This window comes from Scophthalmus maximus, chromosome 22, assembly GCF_022379125.1.
Source record: "Scophthalmus maximus strain ysfricsl-2021 chromosome 22, ASM2237912v1, whole genome shotgun sequence".
NCBI lineage: Eukaryota > Metazoa > Chordata > Actinopteri > Pleuronectiformes > Scophthalmidae > Scophthalmus > Scophthalmus maximus.
Window position 1 is genome coordinate 8,496,854 of NC_061536.1, and position 22,848 is coordinate 8,519,701.

Sequence of the window (22,848 nt, forward strand, 5' to 3'; positions counted from 1 at the left end):
GTGAGTTGAGTCTTTATTTTCCACCAGAGTAAATTTCACGTCCCTTACTCTGCCAGCTGACCTGTGACCTCTGGGTGGAGGAGGGATCGCCGTTCAACTCACAAGACATGAGAACAGAAAATAGGTAATTATTATCACTATTGTTTTGCACTACCTTGAGTTCACCAGAAGATGGTGCCATTTGATTCAAAGTGCTTTACAGGTGACGGACATAACAGGATGTTAAAAATTGATCTAAAGACTTGGATTAAGAAACTAATGTACCAACTGAATCAATAATTGAAAAGAAAACAATAAATGTATAGTTAATATAGTAGAAAGATATATAAAAATAAACTATACTTAGATAGTAAAAGGTGGCCTCTGTGCTTGAGAAGTGATTTCATATTTGCTGGGTTACTTTCTGTCAATTAACAAATTATCTAATCTACTATTTCAACTCCATAAAAAACAAAAGTAACTGCACCAAACAGAGAAGTTTTTGAAATCCATCTTCCTCTGCTTGTTCACCAGAGTGCTGTGATGGTAATGTACAGGAGTATCACATAAGGCCAGAAGAGACTGGGTCCCCACTGAATAACACAGAATCCCTGCAGGAGTGCTGCTCTGCGGATGACCTCTGACCTCCTTGTGGAGCGGGTCGAGGTGCTTTTCCGTCAAAGCCCCACTGAAACTCCCCTTGTGTACTCCAAATAGTGTGTATGTGTGTGTCAGAAGTTGTATTAGTGCTAGACATTGTTTTGTTTACTTAAAGCCAAAAGCAGCTGTTAATCTCTCACCGTGGCAGCCGACTCGTGGCACGGCTGCAGTGGAAGATAAGTTGTTTTCTGTATCCCCAGCAGCCCTTAATCAGTTTCCTCTAATCCACAAACTTTTAATTACAGGAAGTGGGTGCTACATTTAAGGGAAGTATAAAAAGGCACTGGAGAGCATTGCAATCAGGAAACTCCATCAAAGTTCCTCTTAGCACCGCAGCAACCATGGCAACTTACTTAAAACTATATTTTTTTGCACAAATGGCTCTATTTTACTGATTTAAACACATGATCTAAAGCGAAGAGCACAGGCATTTTTAAATACACTTTTGTTAATTTAATTGCTGAGCAAAGGTCGCTGGGCCGGGGGGTTGGTTCACAAGGGTTTTAATTAGTCTCTGAATTGGTCATTGGTGTGTTTTTGACTTTATGTGCCATCTCTCATTCCCTTTTAAAAGACAGATGTGCTTTACAGGTTGCTGTGGTAATGGTGGATTTGCCAGGTAGTAAGAGAAAACCTTCAACTGCAGAGGACATTGTTTCACCTTGTGCACAAGCAGAGTGTCAGTGCATCGTGCACCTGCCCGTGTTGGTGCATATTATTATGTTGATCATTCGCCCTTAAAAGACAGCGATGCACCTGACCACCATGGGCGCACAAATTGGTGCAGGTGCATTTGCTGTGTTGGTCTGAAGCTGGCTGCCCCTCTACTAGACCAGGGCCAACAGATCACATTTTATAGTGATAATCTTCTCAAGTGATGCAAACGTCGCTCAAAGTAGTGATTAATCAAGATGTGGCCACAAATGATATATAGTATATTACCCATTGATTTTTGAGCTGCTGTTTTGAAGCCTCAAGTAAGTTGCCTGCTTTGCCCAAGACACAAAGCACCTCTTTGCTGTCGGATCAGATTTTAAGGTGATATTCTCTTCAAGTTATGCAAACTTCGCTCAAAGTAGTGACGAATCAAGATGTGGGCACAAATGATATATAGTACATCACCCATTAGTTTGTCAGCCGCTGTTTTTAAGGCCCCAGTGAGTTGCCAACTTTTTGTTGGCTTAAACTCATATGATTTCTCCTTCAGCGTAATGTAATATAAGTATAAAGACGCCTAAAATGTTCAAATTCAAATATAGTCGAGTAAACTTCCCCTTTAAGAATCCAGCCTCCCTCTCTCTCTGCTTCTGTTTGTGTACCACCGCCGGGTGCCCCGCCCTCTTTTATGCAAATCAGCCGTGACGTCGGCGGAAGCCAGCGCGACGTCGCCTCTTCCGACAAGTATTCCTTTAAAGGCATATTTAAAGCCCCGGCGTCAGTTGCGGGAGAAGCGGCGAACCGAGCGCGGCCGAGCGACTGTCCGAGCGCGCAGCGGGCGAATGAGGACGAAGAGGGAACAGCCGACACGACCCGACACGACCCGGCGAGGTGAGCACGGCGTCCGGCGAGCACACGGCGATGGAGGGGTTCCGTCGCCGCTGTTTGTCGGTCGGCTCCGGCAGGCGGAACACACAGCATCTCAGGTTGCTGCTGCTGCAGAGAGGAGGAGGAGGAGGAGGAGGAGGAGGAGGAGCAGGCGTTGACTGTAGTTCCAGTAGGCCCGTGTCAAAAACAAAAAACAAAAAAAGCCCCGAGCCGAGCACCCGGGTTACGTCAGGTTGTGAGAAGGTTGTTCTAATTATAAAGTGTGTCGGGGGAGCGGTGCTGGAAGGTGTCGTCGCCCTCCGCGTCGAGCAGGTAGAGCGGGCTCATGACAGCGGACATGCACCAGAGGGACCGAGGAGCAGGCAGGTCGGGGTGGTGAACAGGCGTTGGCAACAAAAAAGAATAATAATAATAATAATAATAATAATAATAATACAGCAAATATCGTAATAGGTTTGCCGCCAGTTTGTCTTGAATATTAAAAAGTAAACAATAATGCAGAGAACCTGCATTTTTAAATCAACTATTCATTAAAGTGCTCTCCGGAGGAAAAAGGATCATGACCATATTTCTCTGCTTCCAGCATTTCAAATGGGAATATTTGCTGGTTTCATTTCAGCGTTTTATAGTAGTAAATCGATTCTCTTTGGCCTTTAAGAGCAAGCGCAGGGCACTTTTGGGATTAGTAGATCACTCCAGAAAGTAATGGGCTGATCGAAAGCCAGAACATGAATAAGTTAGTGTTGCACCCCTGCAGTGAAACAAATCAAATCAACAAAGCTCCTACACCCCATGTTTTTTTTTATTTGTGCTCTCAGAAAACATTTATAGGTGGAGTTTTATTTACCCCCTGAGGACAAAAAGGGTTTTTATTTTGATACCTGTAGTTTTCATTTAAGCAATTCTATGCACGATTCGACAAAAAATGTCAGTGTTTACGTGGACAAATGTGTTTGACAGCTGCAGATCCGTCACATCACTGGTGCAGAAGGCCGGCGACAGAGAATTTGTAAAAAACAATTTTGTCCGGTTTGTTCTGACGTGTTGGCAGCTGATTTATTTTCATGCGTGTGTGCGTGAGAGCATCAGGGCGTATGTGCCGTATTGATTTAATGTGCCCAATAAGTCACATTTTGTGTGTTTGTGTCTGTGTGCACTGTCCTAATTTGCTGGTTTTTAACTCTCTGTTGTGTGTCTGTGGGTGTGTTCAGGTACGACTTCAGGGCTTAAGACTGCAGCCTGGACCAAAACGACAACAACATCTCCGCAACATTTATGAAGCTTTCAAGGCCTTTTGGTGAGTCACAAATCCACGCACGCAAATGCAAAAGCAGGGAGCACAGCCAAGTTCTTCTTGTGTTTTGCTCTTTGGTTTAGTAAATCTGCATAAAAGCAAATGTTCCAGAGAAAGATTTGAATGTTCAACAGAGGTTCGCCCTCTGTTGTCTTATAAAGTCTGACGTGTGTCTGTTCTGTGTACCATGACGAGCAGAACAATACTGGGTAGATGTGCAGTATGCACAGTAGCCTCGGCTTGATTCTGATCCGTGGTCTCGGTTTAGATTGACGTGACGGGATCAGCAATAATGCACGTGCACACAAACACACGCTTCCTCCTCAAAGATCTTTGGACGTGCTGCGATGCAGTTTAAAGCGCCCCATCGCTCGCTCGAGCCCGCCGAGTCAGCTGAAGTGAAAGAAATTTACTTCCTCTTGATGAAATGTTAGCTGACTACCAACTGGTGCTTTGTAAGCATTGCGTGATTACACACACACACACACACACACACACACACACACACACACGGAAAACCACATAATGTAGTCAGACACTAATGATCATGTGCAGACAGTCACATGAAAATAGCACAAATGAATGTACTTTGCATAAATATTATATCAACAGAGCAAAGACCCCTGTTGACAAACACTCATAACTGATGATCTGAACAATATTGAGATTTGGAACTGAGAAATAAGACTTTTGTGGTGGTGTCTTACATTAAAAAAAAGTGTGTTTAGGCTTGAATTGTGGCTGAAATGCACGCACAAATTCATTCATGCACTAAAACCCGTCGAACTATATCTTCCAAATTGACCTCAGCATCCCAGGGGGGTTTGAACACTGCGATGTGAGCCGACTCCAGATCTGTTTGCTTAACGGTTTCCACATCACGTGAAGAAGCTTGAGAGTCTCTGTGGGACGAAAACCTGCAGGTTCCTCCAAACAACAAGGTGTCCTGCTGCAATGAGGGTTTTTTCAGAGGCTTATCGTGTATCCCAGTCGCCACTGGTGTCGTGTCCTCGCTTTCTTTTCTCACTGTCCTGCTAAGAAACATAGATGAAGTAAACACGGGATCATACTAAAACTAGTCTGTTGAACTAAGGTGAAAAGTTCCAGGAGAAAATTGGATTAAGTTTTCTGACATTTCAGGGAGTACGCTTATTGACTTTCTTGCTGAGAATTAGATGAGAAGATCGATATCGCTCTAACGTCTGTATAGACATACACGAAACTACACCCAGTAGACCATTAGCGTAACTTAGTACAATGTTTCTAGTTTGTACAAAGCACCCCTAAAACTGTCTAATAAACCCTCTTGTATTCAGTTAAAAAAAGAAAAGCAATGTGTTGGTCTGGGCATGTTTATCTGAAAAAAACAAAAACACAAACACACGAACAGCAGATCTGTCACCGTATCCTGAGCCTTGATCAGATAACCCAGATAACCCAATTCCTATTAGCATGAAGTTTTTGTATTCATAAAAACTGAAAGAGAGAGAAGAGAATGAAAGAAAAGAGCAAGTGAGTACGTTTTCTCACCTCTGATCCGAGCACAAGACTGTGCTTATTCTTGTGTGTGTGTTTTTGCCGTCTCACTTACATCAGTGCCATCAATAGCCCCCCTTATCTCGACCAGATCTTACGCTCTCTCACACACACACACACACACACACACACACACACACACACACACACACACACACACACACACACACACACACACACACACACGCTTGTTGCAGCTATAAATGCCGTTGTGTTGTTTGAAGCTTGTTGGAGTCACAGTGTTTGGCAGCTGAGGGAAAACAGGACGAGTCGTAGTGTGTATGTGTTTTTTTTGATTGACGATTTTTGATGCAACAGTCATAAAAAAAATGTAATTCATGTAACGATCTGGCTCTGCTTTCCTCGAGGCTGGTGGGGTGCTCACTTTCTAGGTGGGTAAGAACACGTCATTTAATTCGCAGTCTTAGTTGTTTTGTTGTTCTCTCTGAACTTCGTCTTCACATCGCAGAGATCAGGAGAAAGCGACTCTGATGTCTAGGAAAAAGACAGAAAGTGAATGACAATGGAGCGATGATATTGATTACTCTTCAGTCTAATAGATCTGTGTTTTGACGGGAATCTGCAGGCCAGGGTGTGTGCAGACTGTCAGCAACACTGCATGCATGGCTGGTTGTTTTCTAGTGGTGGAGGCTTGTTATCAAGTCAATATCAGATGGCTGTACTGTATTTAGCCCTGGCTTTGAGTTCGAGGACACTCACTCACACACAGATGCACTCTGCAGCGAGAGAGTGTGTCAATAATACAAAACATTTTCGCTCTCCCGCCATCTCTCCTCCTCTCTTGACTTTCTTCTTCCTCTTTTTGGTTTCCATCTTTACTCATCTTGAGCTTGCGTTGTGTTCCAGGTGGTTAAACTCATCACTCACGATCAAAAAAAAAAAATCTGTGTGTGTGTGCAAAGATGCATTTCATTTTTAACACTTGGAGGATCAGAGTGAAACTTTATTCTTGACCTTAGGAACAGTTGTTGGCAAAATAATCTCACCACGAGGTCCATTTAGTAGCTGCGAAGGAGCCTTCCCTCTGATCCCACGATCTTCCTCTGCAGACAGAGAGAAGAAGCTGTTAGTGTTAAAGAGGCTTACAACATTCTTTAAACAATTACTGTGTTACATTAACTGAATAAATGGGAAAAATTATTCATTGATAATACCTCTTTTGTCAAATAAAAAAAAAAAGAAGAGCTGAACCCACTTCCTTGTTTTTCCACTGGCATCCTTTCATTCCTCCCGGTCTTCCTCTGCTAAATTTACTGCTAAATGTAACCTGTTGTCCCGTAGAACCCGAGGCCACTGCTGTCAGAACAGAGCAGTGGGCTGCTCTTTTCACCTGGTGTCTTTTTCAGAAGTTTCTTTGACTCATAAATCTGTTCTGGAGTGAAGAATGCTGCAAATGCAGCCAGATCGGCAAAGCCAGCACCAGCACGAGCCAAATCTTAAACTCTGGAGAACACAGTAACTTAACAAAGGTGTAGTAAGGCCTCGTACTTTGCCCAATTATTTCCCCCCCAGTCTTGAACAAATTTGGTTTAACCACACTCAGAGCTGTTTGGCCGCCACCGCCCATGGTTCATTTTCATGTTCGGATGAAACAAATGCACTGTGAGCCAAACTTGCAGCAGAAAAACTGCAGCACATCATCAAAGTTTCTCATGCCAAAGTTTTCCCCCAAAGTCACTTCGTCCTGCAGTTTTAAATCAGGTAATGGAACCTCACTCTTAAGGCTCTTTTTTTGGGTTTCCTCCAATCACTGTTCCCGTCTTTACTGACTCATCCTGAACACAAAAAAATGTCCCCAGACAAACTGGGTGCCAGAGATACAGTAGATGGCAGCGAGTCAGATTCAATTCGTGATGTGGATGTTGGTTGCCTTTATGTCTTTTTTGGCAAAGGACAAACCAAAACCAGCTCACCCCCATATGTTGCTACAAATGACCATTAGTGTGTGGTGTGCATTACACACCACACACAAGCGTGCACACACAAGTGGCAAGCGTGAAGAATTTAAATCACAAAGAAATAAGTACAAGTACACACACACACACACACACACACACACACCTGCAACCTGCTATACTAATCCAGCATGCTGCCAAATTGTGTCTTTATCCGTCATTCTCAATGGATTGTTTCTACCATAATAGACATTTTTTATTTATTTTTTTTTTTTTTTTTAATTGCTTTATTTAATGAAGCTCACAGAAAACACCTATTTTTTTGTCCAACGGACTGTTTACAATGCAGTTTAATATCACAGAAAGCTCAGAAAAAAATTAAATGCTTGAGATGCTGGAAGTGCTATGACATTATTAATAAGTAAATTAGTTGTTGGCTGATCTCCTGTTGAATTTCAGTTCCTCGACATGAACATGTATTGAGTCACTGGGGGCTGAAAGGAGCCATACATATACAGACAAGTAGTCCAGTATCGAGGCTGAAAGGATCGAGGAGAAAAGATATCTGGCTGTAGGCCAGTAACGTCATTAACACTGTTAGTAATGCTGCACTCACAATAATGGCCACACACACACACACACACACACACACACACAGACACAGACGCACACACACACTCACAGACACACACACACACACACACACACAAAGACACACACACACTGATTTCTCTGCAGCCATAGAATAAAGTGGGTTCAACAGGTTTATTTCAAAATAAAAGCTGATTCATCACAGCAACCTTGACACCCTACAAGAGACAAACTGACTTGATTGTAAAACTCCATGTCACATGTACAGTATATCACATTTCAGTTAAAATTCTTACATACAGTAAAAAGAGGTATTAGTGTCTCATTCTCAACATTCGTTCTCCTTTCACATTCTGATTCTGCATTTGCGTTGCTATTTGGTTGTGCTGTTTTCACGAAACTCTTGCACAGCCAGAGCCAAGGGTTATATTGTGACCTCCCAAATTTAAAAAATGTGCTCCGTCATGGCACTTCGACGCACTTTGAATTCAACGCTCCACCAAGTCGTTCAATCAGCTCTGTGTCTGTGCAATTATTGATTTGTAATTTGATATTTGGATTGTTTTTTTGTACTTTGTGTTGCTTGTGCTTTTTTTTTTTGTGCATGTTTATTTTTCTCTTTGGTCTTTGGTGAAGTCAGGCCTGAGTCACCACAGGCCGCATGACAACATTGCTGGAAAATTGTTGCAGACTCTGAGGTTAGCTGGTTTTCGCACGTGACATTTCTGTTTACGCTGTCGATGTTATGATTTTAGTCACAGCCCATTTGTTGCTAATCCCCTTAATACTGTTCGGGTTCACTGATATCTGGTTTTGCAAAAATAATATGATATTATAAATATTGATGGACAGAGCATGAAGATAACTGGTGCCTTACTTGTTTACATTGCAATGTAGGATCATTGCCCTGCTTTGTAGTCTATGATATAATTATTCAGACACAACAACAAAATAGCAGACATATTGATCCTCTATAACACAACTCCTCTTTGTGTCTAAACTAAGATAAATGGGGTTTATGACATTGTGGGACTGCCAGACAAATGATAAGAGGTATTGTGCACACAGCCCATATTCAAATTAGTAACATAACATAACATTGGCGTCATCTGACACACATGTAGGAGTTTGTTTTCCTCTTGCAGACTGTGGTTTTTCAGGTTTGGTGAAACTGTTGGACACAAAACCAAAACCAAATTTGTTCCATGTGCCATTTTTTTCATTCCCGCCCAGATCTGACAGAGAAACAACATGCAAGGAGAGGAACAGCAAAAAAGGAAGAAAACTTGACTTTGATGTCATTTTCAGCTTCTCATACAATAGCTTTTTTTTATTATTACTAATGGGAGAGTGTTTTCAGCAGCTAGACAGCAGGAGATTAGAGAACAAGATGTTCCTCTGTGATTTAAGCAGTGCCAAGCAAGAGCAATGTGGCAGCAAAAAGTTCATCAAAAATATTGCACTGGCAAGTTGTTAAGTCTGTAACATGTATTTGCTCATGGTTGTTTGACAGATTAGGATTAAGGAGTGTGTGTGTGTGTGTGTGTGTGTGTGTGTGTGTGTGTGTGTGTGTGTGTGTGTGTGTGTGTGTGTGTGTGTGTGTGTGTGTGTGTGTGTGTGTGTGTGTGTGTGTGTGTGTGTGTGTGTGTGTGTGTGTGTGTGTGTGTGTGTGTGTGTGTGTGTGTGTGTGTGTGTGTGTGCGCGCGCGCGCCCCCCAAGAGAGGTGCATGGCAAACAATTTGTTGCTGCTGGCTTCAGTTGGCCCTTATCAGCAGCAAGCATGTGTGTATGTAGGATGCGTGTGTGTTTGCATGTGGAGTTATGTTTGTTATGTTATGTTTGCTTTGCAGTGGAATATTCCATTAGATGTGTGATCCGGTTTTGCACCTTTGTAAGGTGTTTTGCATTTCTGAACAGGTCTGTGCAGGTTATTAGAATTCTCTTGGCTCACTGTAGAACTGGTTTGAAACAATGATGTTTGTCCATGACATAACCGCTTGTTATTGATGGCTCAGGTTAGTTAGATAATGCGGTCAGAACCGACAGAGAGGCCGGTTTAGGTTTGAGGTTGTGTTTTGATCAGAGAGAGACAAATCTGTAGTTTGTCGGACAGTTTTGGGCCAGAAAGAAGCGCGCACACACACGCACACGCACACACATTCACACATACACAAATACACAAATGCATACTCATCCAGGCCCCCCTAGGTCAGAAAGACAGGATGCAAGCGGGGGGTGCAGTAACGTGATATTGGGTAGGGGGTACTGTAGTCAGAGGGGACCCAGATGGGCTTCGGGGACGGTAAATTTCAGCCGCGCGCGCGCGCGTGTGTGCGTGTGTGTGCGTGTGTGTGTGTTTTCGTGGTGAGAGTTACACACAGCCAGCAATGTGACTCCGCTGGAGAAGTAGGCCAAGGCTGCTGTCAGCAGCCTGTCAACCCCTCACAGTATCCAGCTTCAAACATTCAGACCTGCAGAAGTTAGCGTCTTTGATAATCATTTGCTCGCAGGCTAGAATGTATATCAAATAAACATTATGCTAAACTTATGAGATACTAGACACTGCATTGACACCAACTGTCTAGACAGGTTCAGATCAGCAGGCCTGGCACATTAAAATAACAGTCTATTTGTGTGTCTGTGGTTTGCTGTGGTTTACAAACCAATAACAATGTGTTGCACAGTGTTAATATTTCAGTGTTGTTTTTAATAAAGCTCTGCTCACCTCCATCCTCTCTGGACAGAGACTTCATGTTACTTTAGCACTTGCATAGGGAAACTTGCAAATCCGGCTCATAGTTTTGCATAACCTCTTGAAATGAGGAGAACTTCCAGGACATTTCTGTTCCTGAACACTGGATTTGAGGAATTTAATTAACCTTGTGCTATTGCTCAGTCTACCTCCACCTTGGGGCACGTTGTGCCATAGGACTGTGTTATGATGTGTCATTGTTCTAAAAAAACAAAAAACTGTTTGAATAACATTAGATATATATGCAAACTCTTATTTGAAGTTCACTGAAGCTATGTTTTAGTAAAACCATCACGGGAAAAATGGCTCATGTTACCTCGTTCTCCCCTATTCCTTGAACCTGTGTTTCAGACAACTCAAAATAGACCTGAGCCCCGTGTTGTGCACCTTGACCTTCAGGCAACGTGGCTTCTTATGACCAGTAACGTTAGTCTCAGTTTGTCAGAAAGTCTCTTGAAAGTATGGCGAAATGACATAAAACCACATGATATAAAACGCAAGTTCCTGAAGTTTAACCGTGACATTGCTCTGAACTGAACTCTGAATTCTGAACTTGTACTTTTGGCAAATTAGTAAGTACATATAAAATCGTTTCCGGTTCAAACTGGTATTTTAATGTAGGTTGGCGCAGGAATTGGAAATGGATGAGTCGTCGTCAGCCCCCTGCTGTATAAGAACTATAGTCATGACTTCAAAACCATCGACGGCTCCGCCTCCATCAACTGATTCACCTACGACGCAGTGGTGGCAGGTCTGATCAACAATGAGCAGGCCCATCTGAACCAGGTAGACGACGTGGTGGTCCTTAAGTCGTCTTGCCCCGAACGTCGGCAAGACGACTTAAGGAGAAAGCAGGTCAGCAGATACACCAACACTGACAAGATCGACGGAGAACCCGTGGATCAGGTTCAACTTCAAATATCTCATCGTACGTATCGCTGAGAACCTCGCCTGAACTCTTCGCACCCGGAACATTTTCCAAAAATCCTTCCACTCCTCGGGCGTGGAGAGTCCGACACCTAAACCAGGAGCATGATGGCGAGAGCCCACAACGCCATGACGGACACTTCACACCCCAACAATGGACTGTTTTGACTTCTGAGGTCGGGCAGATGTCTGTAGAGTCACATGGGCAAAAGCCAAATGACTGAAGAGGAGTTTCTACCCTCAGATCCTCAACAAACACTGTACTGTACAAACTGTAACTGTATTTGCTGTTACAAACTTCCATGCATTTGTATTGCACTAGTATTTTATTTGACTCTATTACAGTATATCTTATCCTTCCGATATTCTTGCACAGTAACTGAGCACCTTCTTCATTTCACTGCGTGATATACTCTGTATCGCTGTATAAATAAAGAAGCTTGAAACCTTGAACTTGATCTTGCATTATCATTTTCTCACATTGTCGGACATTTTTTCTTGCACACGCAAGACTGCGCGCTTCTGAATGCGTGTAGTAGGAGCTAGCAGTGCTGCAAACGTTGTTAGTCGTGGTTACTAATCAAATGCTGCATTCCCTACAATGTTGAAAAGACGTCCTTGCTGGTTTATTTTGTTGGGGAGTTTCGTATTCATTCACGAGAATAAACCTTAAATGATAACGACTCATATACTTTCTCACAATATTGTATAACAGAAAGAGGATTTTGACCAGAAAGCGTTTTCAGGGGGATAAAACCTAGCTGGAGGCTCTCGCAAATGGTGTGGCATGTATGTGCGTTTTGAGAGAGTGCACGTATGTGAACAGCAGGTATATTACGTCACATTCATACCAGCCTGTATAGTGATGTCTTATGAGTAAGGGATTTGTCATTGACGCTGGTGCACGTTGATTCACATGTGCCCCCCCCCCCTCCCCCCCTCCCCGTGCTCTCTGCAATGCAGCAGCACTGCACCATAATGCACACATCCAGTCCCTGTTTACCTCTCTCAACCCCCCCGCCCCCCCCTCGCACTCTCTCTCTCTCTCTACTTATCTCTGCCATCTGCTTCCCAGCAGCTGGGAATATGGTTATTTTTCATGGGAATAAAGTCAACTGCATGGGAAAATATATATTGAAGTGTTTGTGTGAAAGTGTGGCTTCGTAAGGAGCCAGTGTGTTTACATGTTTCTCCTTGGCGGGTGTAGGTATCCTGAAACTGTCCACCGCTCTTCCTAAACAAGAGAGTGTGTAAACTAAAGAGTTACAGCATCTCAGTAAAAGACCGATGAAGACCCAGAAAGACACATCTGTCAGTGACACTGAATTGTCAGAGAGATGCTTATTTTGTAGATATTTTATAATATAATATGTAATGTGTGTGTTTCAACATACACTGGACCGTGTAGGGTCAAATGTGCAAAAAATTGAAGACGTAATTGAAAACCGATGTTAAACTGCTGCAAATTTTCAACGGAGAGTTAAGCCAGCTTGAGAAATCACTAGATGTTGCTCGATGATGTAATGTGCTCATTGGCATATTCATCACATCATTGGCTTGTATTTGCATTCTGCCGTGCGTCAGCCTTCATCAAACGGCTTCCCACTCGACTTTCTGTACTCACAGTATTTTAATACAGCTGAGTAAAGCTGTTCGCAGAACACGTGTGAGACTGAAACGCGGCCCATTAAGATGACATCCTAACCCCGCATTCACCGAGCTGTTCAGTTGAGTGAGGGAGATGTGTCCGCAGAGGGAAAGTCCAACCGCACAGGGCAACACTGGCAACTCAGCTCTTTGGAAAGTAGCCACGGTTTGTCTCAAAAGTTGTGGCTAGGTGCTGTTTTGAGAAAAATCTAAAGGGGTATGAACAGTCGGTCAGTCTAACAACCAAGATTCTAAGGTTGCAACAGTGCTTGCTAACGGCCCCTGATAAGGTGATTAAAAAAAATTGTTTTGAGAGAGCAACGGCCAATAAGGAATCTCCACATTTTCTTTTTTAGTTCGTAAGTTAATTTGAGGCCTTGCTTCTCTATTGCGGTCCAGCCAAAAATACTATAAATAATCACTGAATATATTGCAGTATAAACTCACTCACGGTTTCCAAACGTCTCAGTTTTTGGTCGTCCAGACCAAAAACGTCCAGAGAAAATGCAGCCCTGCAGTTTTTCAAACTGAAAGCGGTCCAGCAGCATTTCCAAACTTCTCTATTTTAGGCGCTCAAAAACTCCAGAGTAGTGTTGACGGCAGGCGTAGACGTCGTAACAGTGATGTGTGTTAAAAACTAAAACGCATTAATGTGGACGCAGCCTCAGAGTTGTATTGTACTGTACACACACACACACACACACACACACACACACACACACACACACACACACACACACACACACACACACACACACACACACACACACAGTATCAGACATTGTAATGATGCACGACTCATAATGTGTGAATGAAAAACAGCTTCTTGTTACAGCGGGAGCAGGCTGAACTCAAATGAACTGGCCTTGATCGATAATAGAGGGCTGCACAGAGTGACAAAGATCATCTCATGGCTCCCAGCAGCAGTTTTTTTTTATTATAAAAATCAGATTACGTTAGTTCCCCCTCTTTTCTGCTTCTGAAGTGAATCTGTCTGCTCTACCCGAAGGTATTTCTTGGATTTCACAGGTGATCAATCCTAAAAGTACTTAATTTAAACCGAATAATGCACCAAATCAGGTCACTGGGTCTGCCCTGAAAAAAGTTTGTAGCGTAGTGTTTCTCAGTAACAAAATACTTCTCTATTTATTTTCTGTCACTGTGTCTTGCTCTTCCTTTCCTTTACATGCAGACACATACACGCACGCACACAGACGAACACAAACGTCCATAGGCCCCATCAGTATGCGAACTTGATCCTAAGGTCTTCTGCCTTGTAATTTATATCCACCTAATTATGGGTCATCACTGTGTTTGTGTGTCAATGTTCGCAATGTGCTCACGTGCCTCTCTGGTGTGTGACACCAATACAGCCCGATCAAAGAAGAGTGTCCGGGGTCTTCAGAAACAGAAAAGCAGAGGGAAAAAAGTGACAGAAAAGTTCTTAATAGAAGGTTTTCACGGCAGCATTTAGTAGAAGCAGAGTACATTATTCCCCCCCCCCCTCTTTTCTGCTTCTGGGGTAAAAATATCTGTTCTATCTTTATGGTTAAATCAGGGAGGTGTCACAAATATGTGAGGCCACCAACTCCTCGATCGCCAGCTCCCACGTCTTCGGCCGAACTGGGTTTTCGTGGCTTTAAATGGTTCAAGATGGCGGTGACCTTTCAATTAGCTAGTCCCCTGTTTTCCTCCAGTCTGTAGTGTCAACCCGCTCTTTGTAGATGACTCATGAAAACTATAGTGTGGTCGTGAGGGGTTGCACAAGAGCATCCTGAGCAAGTGAAGCATTTTGTCACCGCTCATTTGCTCGTCGACGGTATGTTTTGCACATGATCAGACTTGCATCAGAAACGATGCCGTCTGTGTCCTGACCCGCATGAGCACACTGAAAGAAGAAGAAGAAGAAGAAGAAGAAGAAGCAGGGAAGTAGATGGAGAGAGAAAGACTGAGCTTGCCCTGATTTCATGCCAGTGTCACAGGTAATCTGGTCTGTGGCACAAGAATAAACACTCACTAAAATAGACGGCGGTGATGTGTTTTTAGTGTGTGTGCGTGTGTGTGTGCGTGTGTGTGTGTGTGTGTGTGTGTGTTGTTCTGTTAGTCACAGGAGATGGCCCACTCTTTATTTGTCTCTGACCTTGAACTTTACAGGCATCCCCTGCTCTTGTTTTCCTGTCGTCTTCTCTGTCTCCCTCTTTTTTTTAATTGTCTCTGTCCATGTGAAGATGAAAAAAAAAGTTTATGACACAAAAAACCTCCAAATATCTGACTTCCTTCCATTATAGTCTTCACCCCCCCCCCCTTCCATTTCCTCTACTTCAGCCGTATCTTCTCCATCTTTTCTTTACCATACCTTTCTTCTCTCTCGCTCCTCCCTCACGTGAGACTGTATTTCGTTTATGTAGTCTCCCAGAAAAGCTGCTATGCTGTAATTCTATTGTAGCAGATCTCATGTTACGGACACACACACTTGCATAAACACACAGAAACAATGGTGCAGCCGACTGCTGCTGTATGTGCACGGACCTGTGGAAGGCAGCAGCCCGTATAGTGATACAAGCCCTCACTTATTGTCTAGTATTTTTTGTATTGTCTTAAAGTCACTCAGCTACAGTTCCTGTACGTATTCTAAACAAACATCCATTTAGAGAGAGCCACAAACTTTTAGCCCCACAAAACTAGATCCAAACCCTGAGCACTCCAAGTTGATGGCTTCCTCTTAAACTCTCCTGTAATCAGCCAATGATCATTTTGTGTGTTCCATGTGCATGATGCTGTTGGGTAATCATTGCATTCATGTGTGTGCCGTTTCTAAAAGGCCGTGATTTCCGTATCTCCGCCCTGCTCGGTGGTTCCCATCATACTTTCCAGATCTGAACACTTTTCGTGACACGCCTTTCTGTGGTTGTTCCGTGACTATAACAGAGTTCAGAATATAATCTGTTTATCTGGTGTATTTGTTATGTACTGTATGTGTAAGGGACAAGGGGTGTTATGTAATCTGCTGCAGCGCGAGAGGTCAGTTGAGGGGGGGGTTGTGTGTGTGTGTGTGTGTGTGTGTGTGTGTGTGTGTGTGTGTGTGTGTGTGTGTGTGTGTGTGTGTGTGTGTGTGTGTGTGTGTGTGTGTGTGTGTGTGTGTGTGTGTGTGTGTGTGTGTGTGTGTGTGTGTGTGTGTGTGTGTGTGTGTGTCTCGAGTGTATCATGAATGTTAATGGAGATTCGAGAGCACTGGAAATGGAGAGGAGAGATAAAGACAGGAATGAGAGAGGGTAAGACCCCTGTCTGTCTGTCTGTCTGACTCTTGTCATATCCTCTCCAAACTCTCCGCTCCCTTCCTCCATTTCTTATTCCGCGCTCTCTCCACCTGTTCTGACCCTACATCCATCCTTCCTCACCTCTTTCCTTTCCCCATTTCTCTCCCTCCACCATTCCTTTCTCGTTTTTTTGTCCTCAGTCTCTCCCTAAGAGGCTTGATGAGGGTCTTAGCACTCTGTGTGTGCGTGTGTGCGTGTGGTTCACGTGGCGAGCATTAGTGTGTGTTGGGTGTGACGAAATGTGGCGTCTCCATGGGTTATAATCCAGCGGCCCCGCTGCACGCTAAAACACACACTTTGGAATTCAACTCTGTGGGACATCGTATTGAACATCCATGGAGTCTGTTTAACTCTCTAGGAGGCGTGTTGGTAGCCGAGGGCCTTCATTACTTGTACTCCTCTGTCTCTTTTTTTTTCAGTCCACACATCTCTCATTTCTTCCCACCACACACAAGCCCTCTGTTTGACACAGCACCTCAATTTGAAAATGTTTCAGCTCATAAAACACAATTGGGTGCTTTCATCCTTCACATTTTCAATACACATTTTCTCTCTGATCCTTATTATGTCTGGTCCATCAGATAGTTTCGGTTGTTATATGTCCATTTCCATCATTGACCGAACTGCCGGACATAGGCGGGACCCCTTTCTCTGTGTTGCCCAGCGTGATTGGCTCTGGAAGGGGCGGGGCATGACTGCGAGGAGCGGCATGCCTGATTGTAACCTTAGCTGTGTTTCATCACTGGACTTCTGTGCTATTTATTGATAGGCCGTAACAAACACCGTGTTGGAGCATAAGGTGGTTAAGTGGGAAAAGGATCATTCAAACAAGTTTAACTACAGTTATTGTGTTTTGGAGTGAAAAACGTAAATGCCGGTCAACTTCGACTCACTACTGTACCTGAGCGCCTCATGTGAAGACACTGCAGTGTTCCATGGAGATGTGGATGGGAAATTAGTCTTTTTACCTTATGAAGCGTTAAGCATTTGAGGGTGGCAAAAAAATCTTTTTGAAAAAAAGCTGCATAATTGTGTGAAAAAATGAGCCATTGAATATAGAAAAGTAATACGATTGGATACAGTAAGCTCAATAAGTTTATAGATAAAGATAATGACATTAAAAACATAAAGGCGTGGACAGGCATCTGCTCTGGATTACGATCTGCCACAAGCAGCATTGATAAAGCAACTCAGGGGGGAAAACACTGATCCAAAACTCGCGCTACCAATTATCCATTTACTTTTTGTCAAGCAGTTATGTGCATCATCTCCCCAGGATCAGCACACCCTGTCCTCAAACCATCTCTTCTGCCTTTGTCTTCTTGACAGACACCAAACGATGTGACTTCTTCATACGGTGCACCTGAGATTCTTGTATGGCATGGAAAATACAGCATTTGTATTATATTGCAAAAGCTGCATGTTTTTAAGTAAAAATGACTGTGACTCACTGGTGTTTTTATTCTTTCTTCCCCCCTCTTGCCTCCTCGCCTGCTGGTGTCTTCCATCAGATTGATCAGCCAATCGATGGGGATTTTCAGAGGAGCTCCACCCACCGTCACTGCCTGCCCTGCTACCCCCTCCCCCTGCGCCCCCACCCACTCCGTCATCCAGCCCTCCATACAAACAATGACTCTGGAACTCACTGAATGGTCTTCCATATGGATTTTTACTGCTTGTAATAGACAGTAAGAAAAAGAGGAAGAAAACCTCAATGACAAAAAAGCCATAAACACACGCACACACACACACACACACACACACACACACACACACACACACACACACACACGCATACATACACACAAACACACCTCTTGCGAACAAAAACACTACATGCCAATTAAATCTTACAGAGGTTTCCAGGCATGTTCTCACAAACCTGACACACTCACAAAGAAGCAAACCCACAACTCACTCTTGGAATGTACCGCACTCTCTACCTGTGAAAATTCTACTGTTTCCTTTACTTTTGGGATTTTCTGCAAGCATTTGGAAGGCTGAATTTGTTTTTTGGGGTATTTTTTTCCCACTCTGAGGGGAAAACAGGGCGGCACAAAGAGGGTTAATAACGTCTTGAATTTGAAGTGTTTTTGGACAAATGATTGCTGATTGACTCTTTTGATTTCTTTACTTTAGTAGATCTGGAAATTGAGATTCTTGCTAGAATTATAGATTAATAGTCTAGTTTCCTAAGGCTTTAAATTTCTTTAGATTAATTTTGCCTAATGGGACACGATCTGTTACAGTCTTTTTGTTTTCATTCGAGTGGTATTTCGCACTCTATCAGTTATTAAACACCTGCAATCTGTAGCCTGCAAAGATTGAAATTTAGTTACAACTAGTTTTTAAAGTAAGTTTGTGGAAGCAGGGAAGTGGTATTGTTTTTTTCTTTGGTAGAGACAGGTAATTATTCTCAGACTTTTCAGTGTGCTAGAAGGGGTGCGCTTGTTTTCCTGTTGCGTGCATGCCCTCCACCATGCCTCCCCAGAACACAGAGGCTGACGCCATGCAGGTCGAATCTCTGGTGGGCGGGGCCAACGACAAAAACTCTACAACATCAGGGTTGGACGAGGAGAAAGGAGGAGCAGGAGGCGAGGCGGATGGATCGGGAGTAGGAAGAGGAGGACGTGGTGGTGGTGGCGAGGAGTTAGCGAGCGAAGCATCAATAGAAGGCATTCCTCTGAAGAGATGGGTGATGCACGGAGCCGTGATGTTCGGCCGGGAGTTCTGCTATGCCATGGAGACGGCGCTGGTGACACCTGTACTGCTGCAGATAGGTGAGTGTCCACGAACACAGATCATGCAATTGCATTTGCATAAAAACATAAAAGCATTACAGTTTTTAAAAAAGACTTGCACAGACTATTCAAGAGATTTAAAAAACTGCTTAATGCTAATTAGAACCGGGTGTAATATTTTGAATTAATGCAGGCTGTGAACATAATATATTTCGTGGGCGGGAACAGTGAGTCCATTTTGTCCCGAGGTTGCTCTGGCATTTAAGAAGACACCTTGGCAGATGAAATGTCAGACAACATGTCCCACCTCCTGTTCAACTTGCTGAGATGGACTTCCACTGGATCTGCCTGGAGATTAACGAGTTTGAACTGTGGTTCACCGCAAGCGCAGGCACACACACACGCACACACACACACTGTCATTTGCACCCAGCGTCGTCTTTGACAGTCTTTGAGAATATGCCAAGTCCAACTTTGTCTGTAGTACACTAGAGCCCATACAGAATGCACAGGGGGTTTGAAGAGTGAATAGAATGAGAGGAAGAAGGGGAAGAAGAGGAGAGTGAGGAGGTGAAGGAGAAAGAGGGAGATTAAAGGCTTAAGCAGCGGTTACCTTATTTATAATTTAAAGTCACATCTCATTCAACCCCCCAACGTCACTGGCGTTCTGTTCTCTCTATCCCCCCCCCCCCCCCCCCCAGCGATGTCAAATGTTCTCCTTTCGTACATAACCAAGGCGACATGAGTGGCAGGTCACTCTGTGACCACAGTGACTCCTGGCTGCTTCGCCCAGGATGAGCACCACAGGGAACCAGGCTTAGAGAGACAAGTTTTGGAAGTTAATGAGATTCAAAGTTTATTCAGAATCTAAGTATGTGACACATTACGGGAGAAACAAAAGCCTTTTTTAGTTTTACAGATTCTAATCCATAGAAAAATAATAGTTTTACAATAATGGCTGTAACCAAATATGAGAGTTTTCCCCTGTGGTAGTATCAGAGAAGGGGAGTTGCTGTATGCTTTTTTCCATGCAGATTAGTCATCTGAAATAGAAAAAAAAAAACAGAGCAGCAGACAGAATGGTGGATTTGGTGTCTGGATGAGTTTCACCACTGATGTGGAGAGTTAATCCTTTCATGTCATTCTTTTCTGGGTCAGGCTAATTGTCCGCCTTTCATTTTGACCCTTTATACTGATCATGGGTACAGAGGATAGCCTTCCATCCAAAATGAATTATGTAGTAGATTGCACTTGAGGAGTGTCTCGATCTCAAACATGATAACACTGCCGAGCTGCATGACTGTGCCTGAAATTAGATAAAATTCAGTAGATCTGTTCAGATTACAGCCATTGCTAAGTATCTTAGTTGAATGTCACAGTACAGCACCAAGTTTCTTGTGGGAATAGACGTGGAACAACACAACAATGACATGTGACATGACATCGTCTCATATCAACATTAGCCTTTCTTTTAAAGTTGTGTTTCTGGTTACCTTAGAGATTTTACTCCAATTATATTTGCCTTTAGCTCCTTTGTGTTCCTAACAAACTACAGCTATCTGCCTTTGTCCTAAATTTGGCTTAGGATCAGTGAAGTATCCATCCATCCATCCATCCATCCATCCATCCATTCATCCAGCCATCCATCCATCACAGTTAAATGCCTCATTGTGTTCTCCAGCTAGTCCCTAACTTCATCTGCAGGCACTTTGCTGCTGGGCAACGAACATATAGAGGATTTAACAAACCCTTTTTCTTAAAAAATAGTTGCCAGTGGCTGGAAACAAGGTTAATGAGAGTGAACCGTAAAATTGAGGGTAGTAAAACCGAAACAATGCACTGAAAATGTTCAAAATGAGCTGAAGGGAGCTGAGGCCGCTACTCTGGTAGTTCAGCGTGAAAAGGTTTTGGAATGGTTGGTGGATTATAATTGTCCAAAGTGCAAATGAACACCATGTGTTATTTGACCTTAAATGGAGAGTTTTCCTCTCTCCTATCCTCATGAAAACTGTGGATGTGTTAAGATAGCTAGATGCAGCATGGTCAAACAGCCTTGTTGCCAATTTGTGCCAGTGGCCAATGGCAGTATGAAACACCATTGTAAAAGTTTTGTCAGGACCATTATAACCCAATTAAAAAGCTGTGGACAGAATGAAACTTGAGCTGGGAGAGTAGCAGTCAATGTTGTATGCTTTTGAGTGTGACGCCAGACACACTTTGTTTGCCTTTCCCTCACCTCACTCCCCAATCATGACCAACTTTGCACCATAGGTTAATGCTCCCGAATTAGCTGGATAGCTGATAATCTGGCTTGCTGGCTCGCCCTAAGTGAAACCATTGTTTGTGCAAACCCACAACACTGGGGTCAGAGAATGAGAGAGAGAGACACACACGTGTGTGTGATTTTTGTGCGGTGGGTATGTGTGTGTGTGCTTGCATAGCAGACAGTTTGGTCAAGGAGTTCATATTTACCCAACCCAGAGAAAGGATAAGAAACTTCTACCCTACAAGGTCTTCTGTGCGGAGCCCTTTTCTGTCCTAAAATCCTGGCAGCAGTCACTCACACTCGGATACTTTTCTCTAAATGTAGAGAGCACTCGTTAGAATTCGAGGATCGAGCTGATTGTAGTTACATCTTCAACAATAAGATTGACCAAGTTGATCAAAGTCTGTTTGAGCCAGGTGGCGTTGACAGTAGGGAGATACAATCATATTTTTATTTTACCTCAGAGTTAACAGTCTCTCCAGCTACTGTACAGTATCATCTTGTCCAAATTTGGCATAATTCTTTTATTTCTTTCCTTGTTTAGCAGCCTCTTTTAGCCTGTGTCTTGACCTCTGAATTTATTCAAATAGGTGCGGTGTAGTTCTCACCGATGTTTAAGGTCGAGTGAAATAGCGATATTTTTTTATGTGACGATAGAAAAATGTCTATCATTTGATGTTATGATCTTTCATTTATTTAGTTGTGCCCCAAATTACACTCTTTGCAACAATATTTTTCACCAGTTGGATGGCACGTTACGTTCTTCCGCAGGCAGGAAATTTGCACGAAGGCAACACAAAGAAACAAAGAAACACAGGAGTAAACGTGACGCATAATAGGATAAGTACTCCGTTTGTACCAGCCAAGACAAAAAAAATGAGGGGTAACTTAATTTGCATTCATGTGTTTTGGCTGTGAAAATTCTGACATGGGCCAGAAAACCATAGTTTTCAAATGATGTCGTAGACCATTCCCCACAACTGTCTTAACTGCCACCAACGTATTTTATCACCTACGCAAGAATCATTTCAAACCTACTGATTCAAACAATGCAAGTGGCAAATGAAATGTATCATCTAATAATCAAAGCTGATCTAACTGTGGTAGAAAATAGATTTTCATAGGCACTATGAGATGATGATTGAAATAATAAGTTTTTAGACCTTTTAAGGTCTGTTCCCACTCTGACTTGCCACACTCAAATGTATTTTGTAAAGATTTGACTCCCTTGCAGAGTATCACTTATTGACTTAATGCTTAGTGCAGCCTGGATACTTGAGGTAACAGTGAGAGACAGAGAGAGAGAGAGAGAGAGATTGAGTCAGTGATAGGAAAAGGGATTAAGAGAAATGATGGGGTTGAAATAAAAAGGACTGAATAGACCTTGAAAGGAGAGAGTGAAGCAAGGAGGGGGAGTGGAGGTGATGAGGGCAAATGGAACCCGGTACATGACATAACATGCTGTCTCAGAGCTGAAGTGACAGAAAAACCGCAGGTTAAGTATCATGATACTAATTCTCAAATCACCAGGAGGAAATCTGTGAGCAAACTTGACAAAACCCTGCTTCTTCATTGGCCACTGAAGGTGCAACCGCCCCAGACTGACAGCGGGGACAATGGAGTTTCTCTAAAAATGTGTTTAGTGACGAGATTTCTCGGATGTTTCTCAGTTGATTG

At 43.2% G+C, this 22,848-nt stretch overlaps 1 protein-coding gene across 3 annotated transcripts in view; it reads left to right on the top strand.

Moving 5' to 3' along the window:
* Window positions 1–2,037: 2,037 nt before the first annotated feature.
* Window positions 2,038–22,848, top strand: part of LOC118291925 (solute carrier family 45 member 4) — a 43,979-nt gene continuing 23,168 nt past the window's right edge. The window contains exons 1-3 of one of the 3 annotated variants that reach the window (XM_035620475.2): window positions 2,038–2,187; window positions 3,396–3,481; window positions 17,676–18,944. In XM_035620475.2, the coding sequence (XP_035476368.2) occupies window positions 18,632–18,944 (313 nt within the window). In that variant the 5' untranslated portion in view covers window positions 2,038–2,187; window positions 3,396–3,481; window positions 17,676–18,631. Of the gene's footprint in view, window positions 2,188–2,531; window positions 2,551–3,395; window positions 3,482–17,520; window positions 17,539–17,675; window positions 18,945–22,848 lie in introns of those variants that run through there. The other 2 variants (XM_035620476.2, XM_035620477.2) reach the window with 2 other exon arrangements.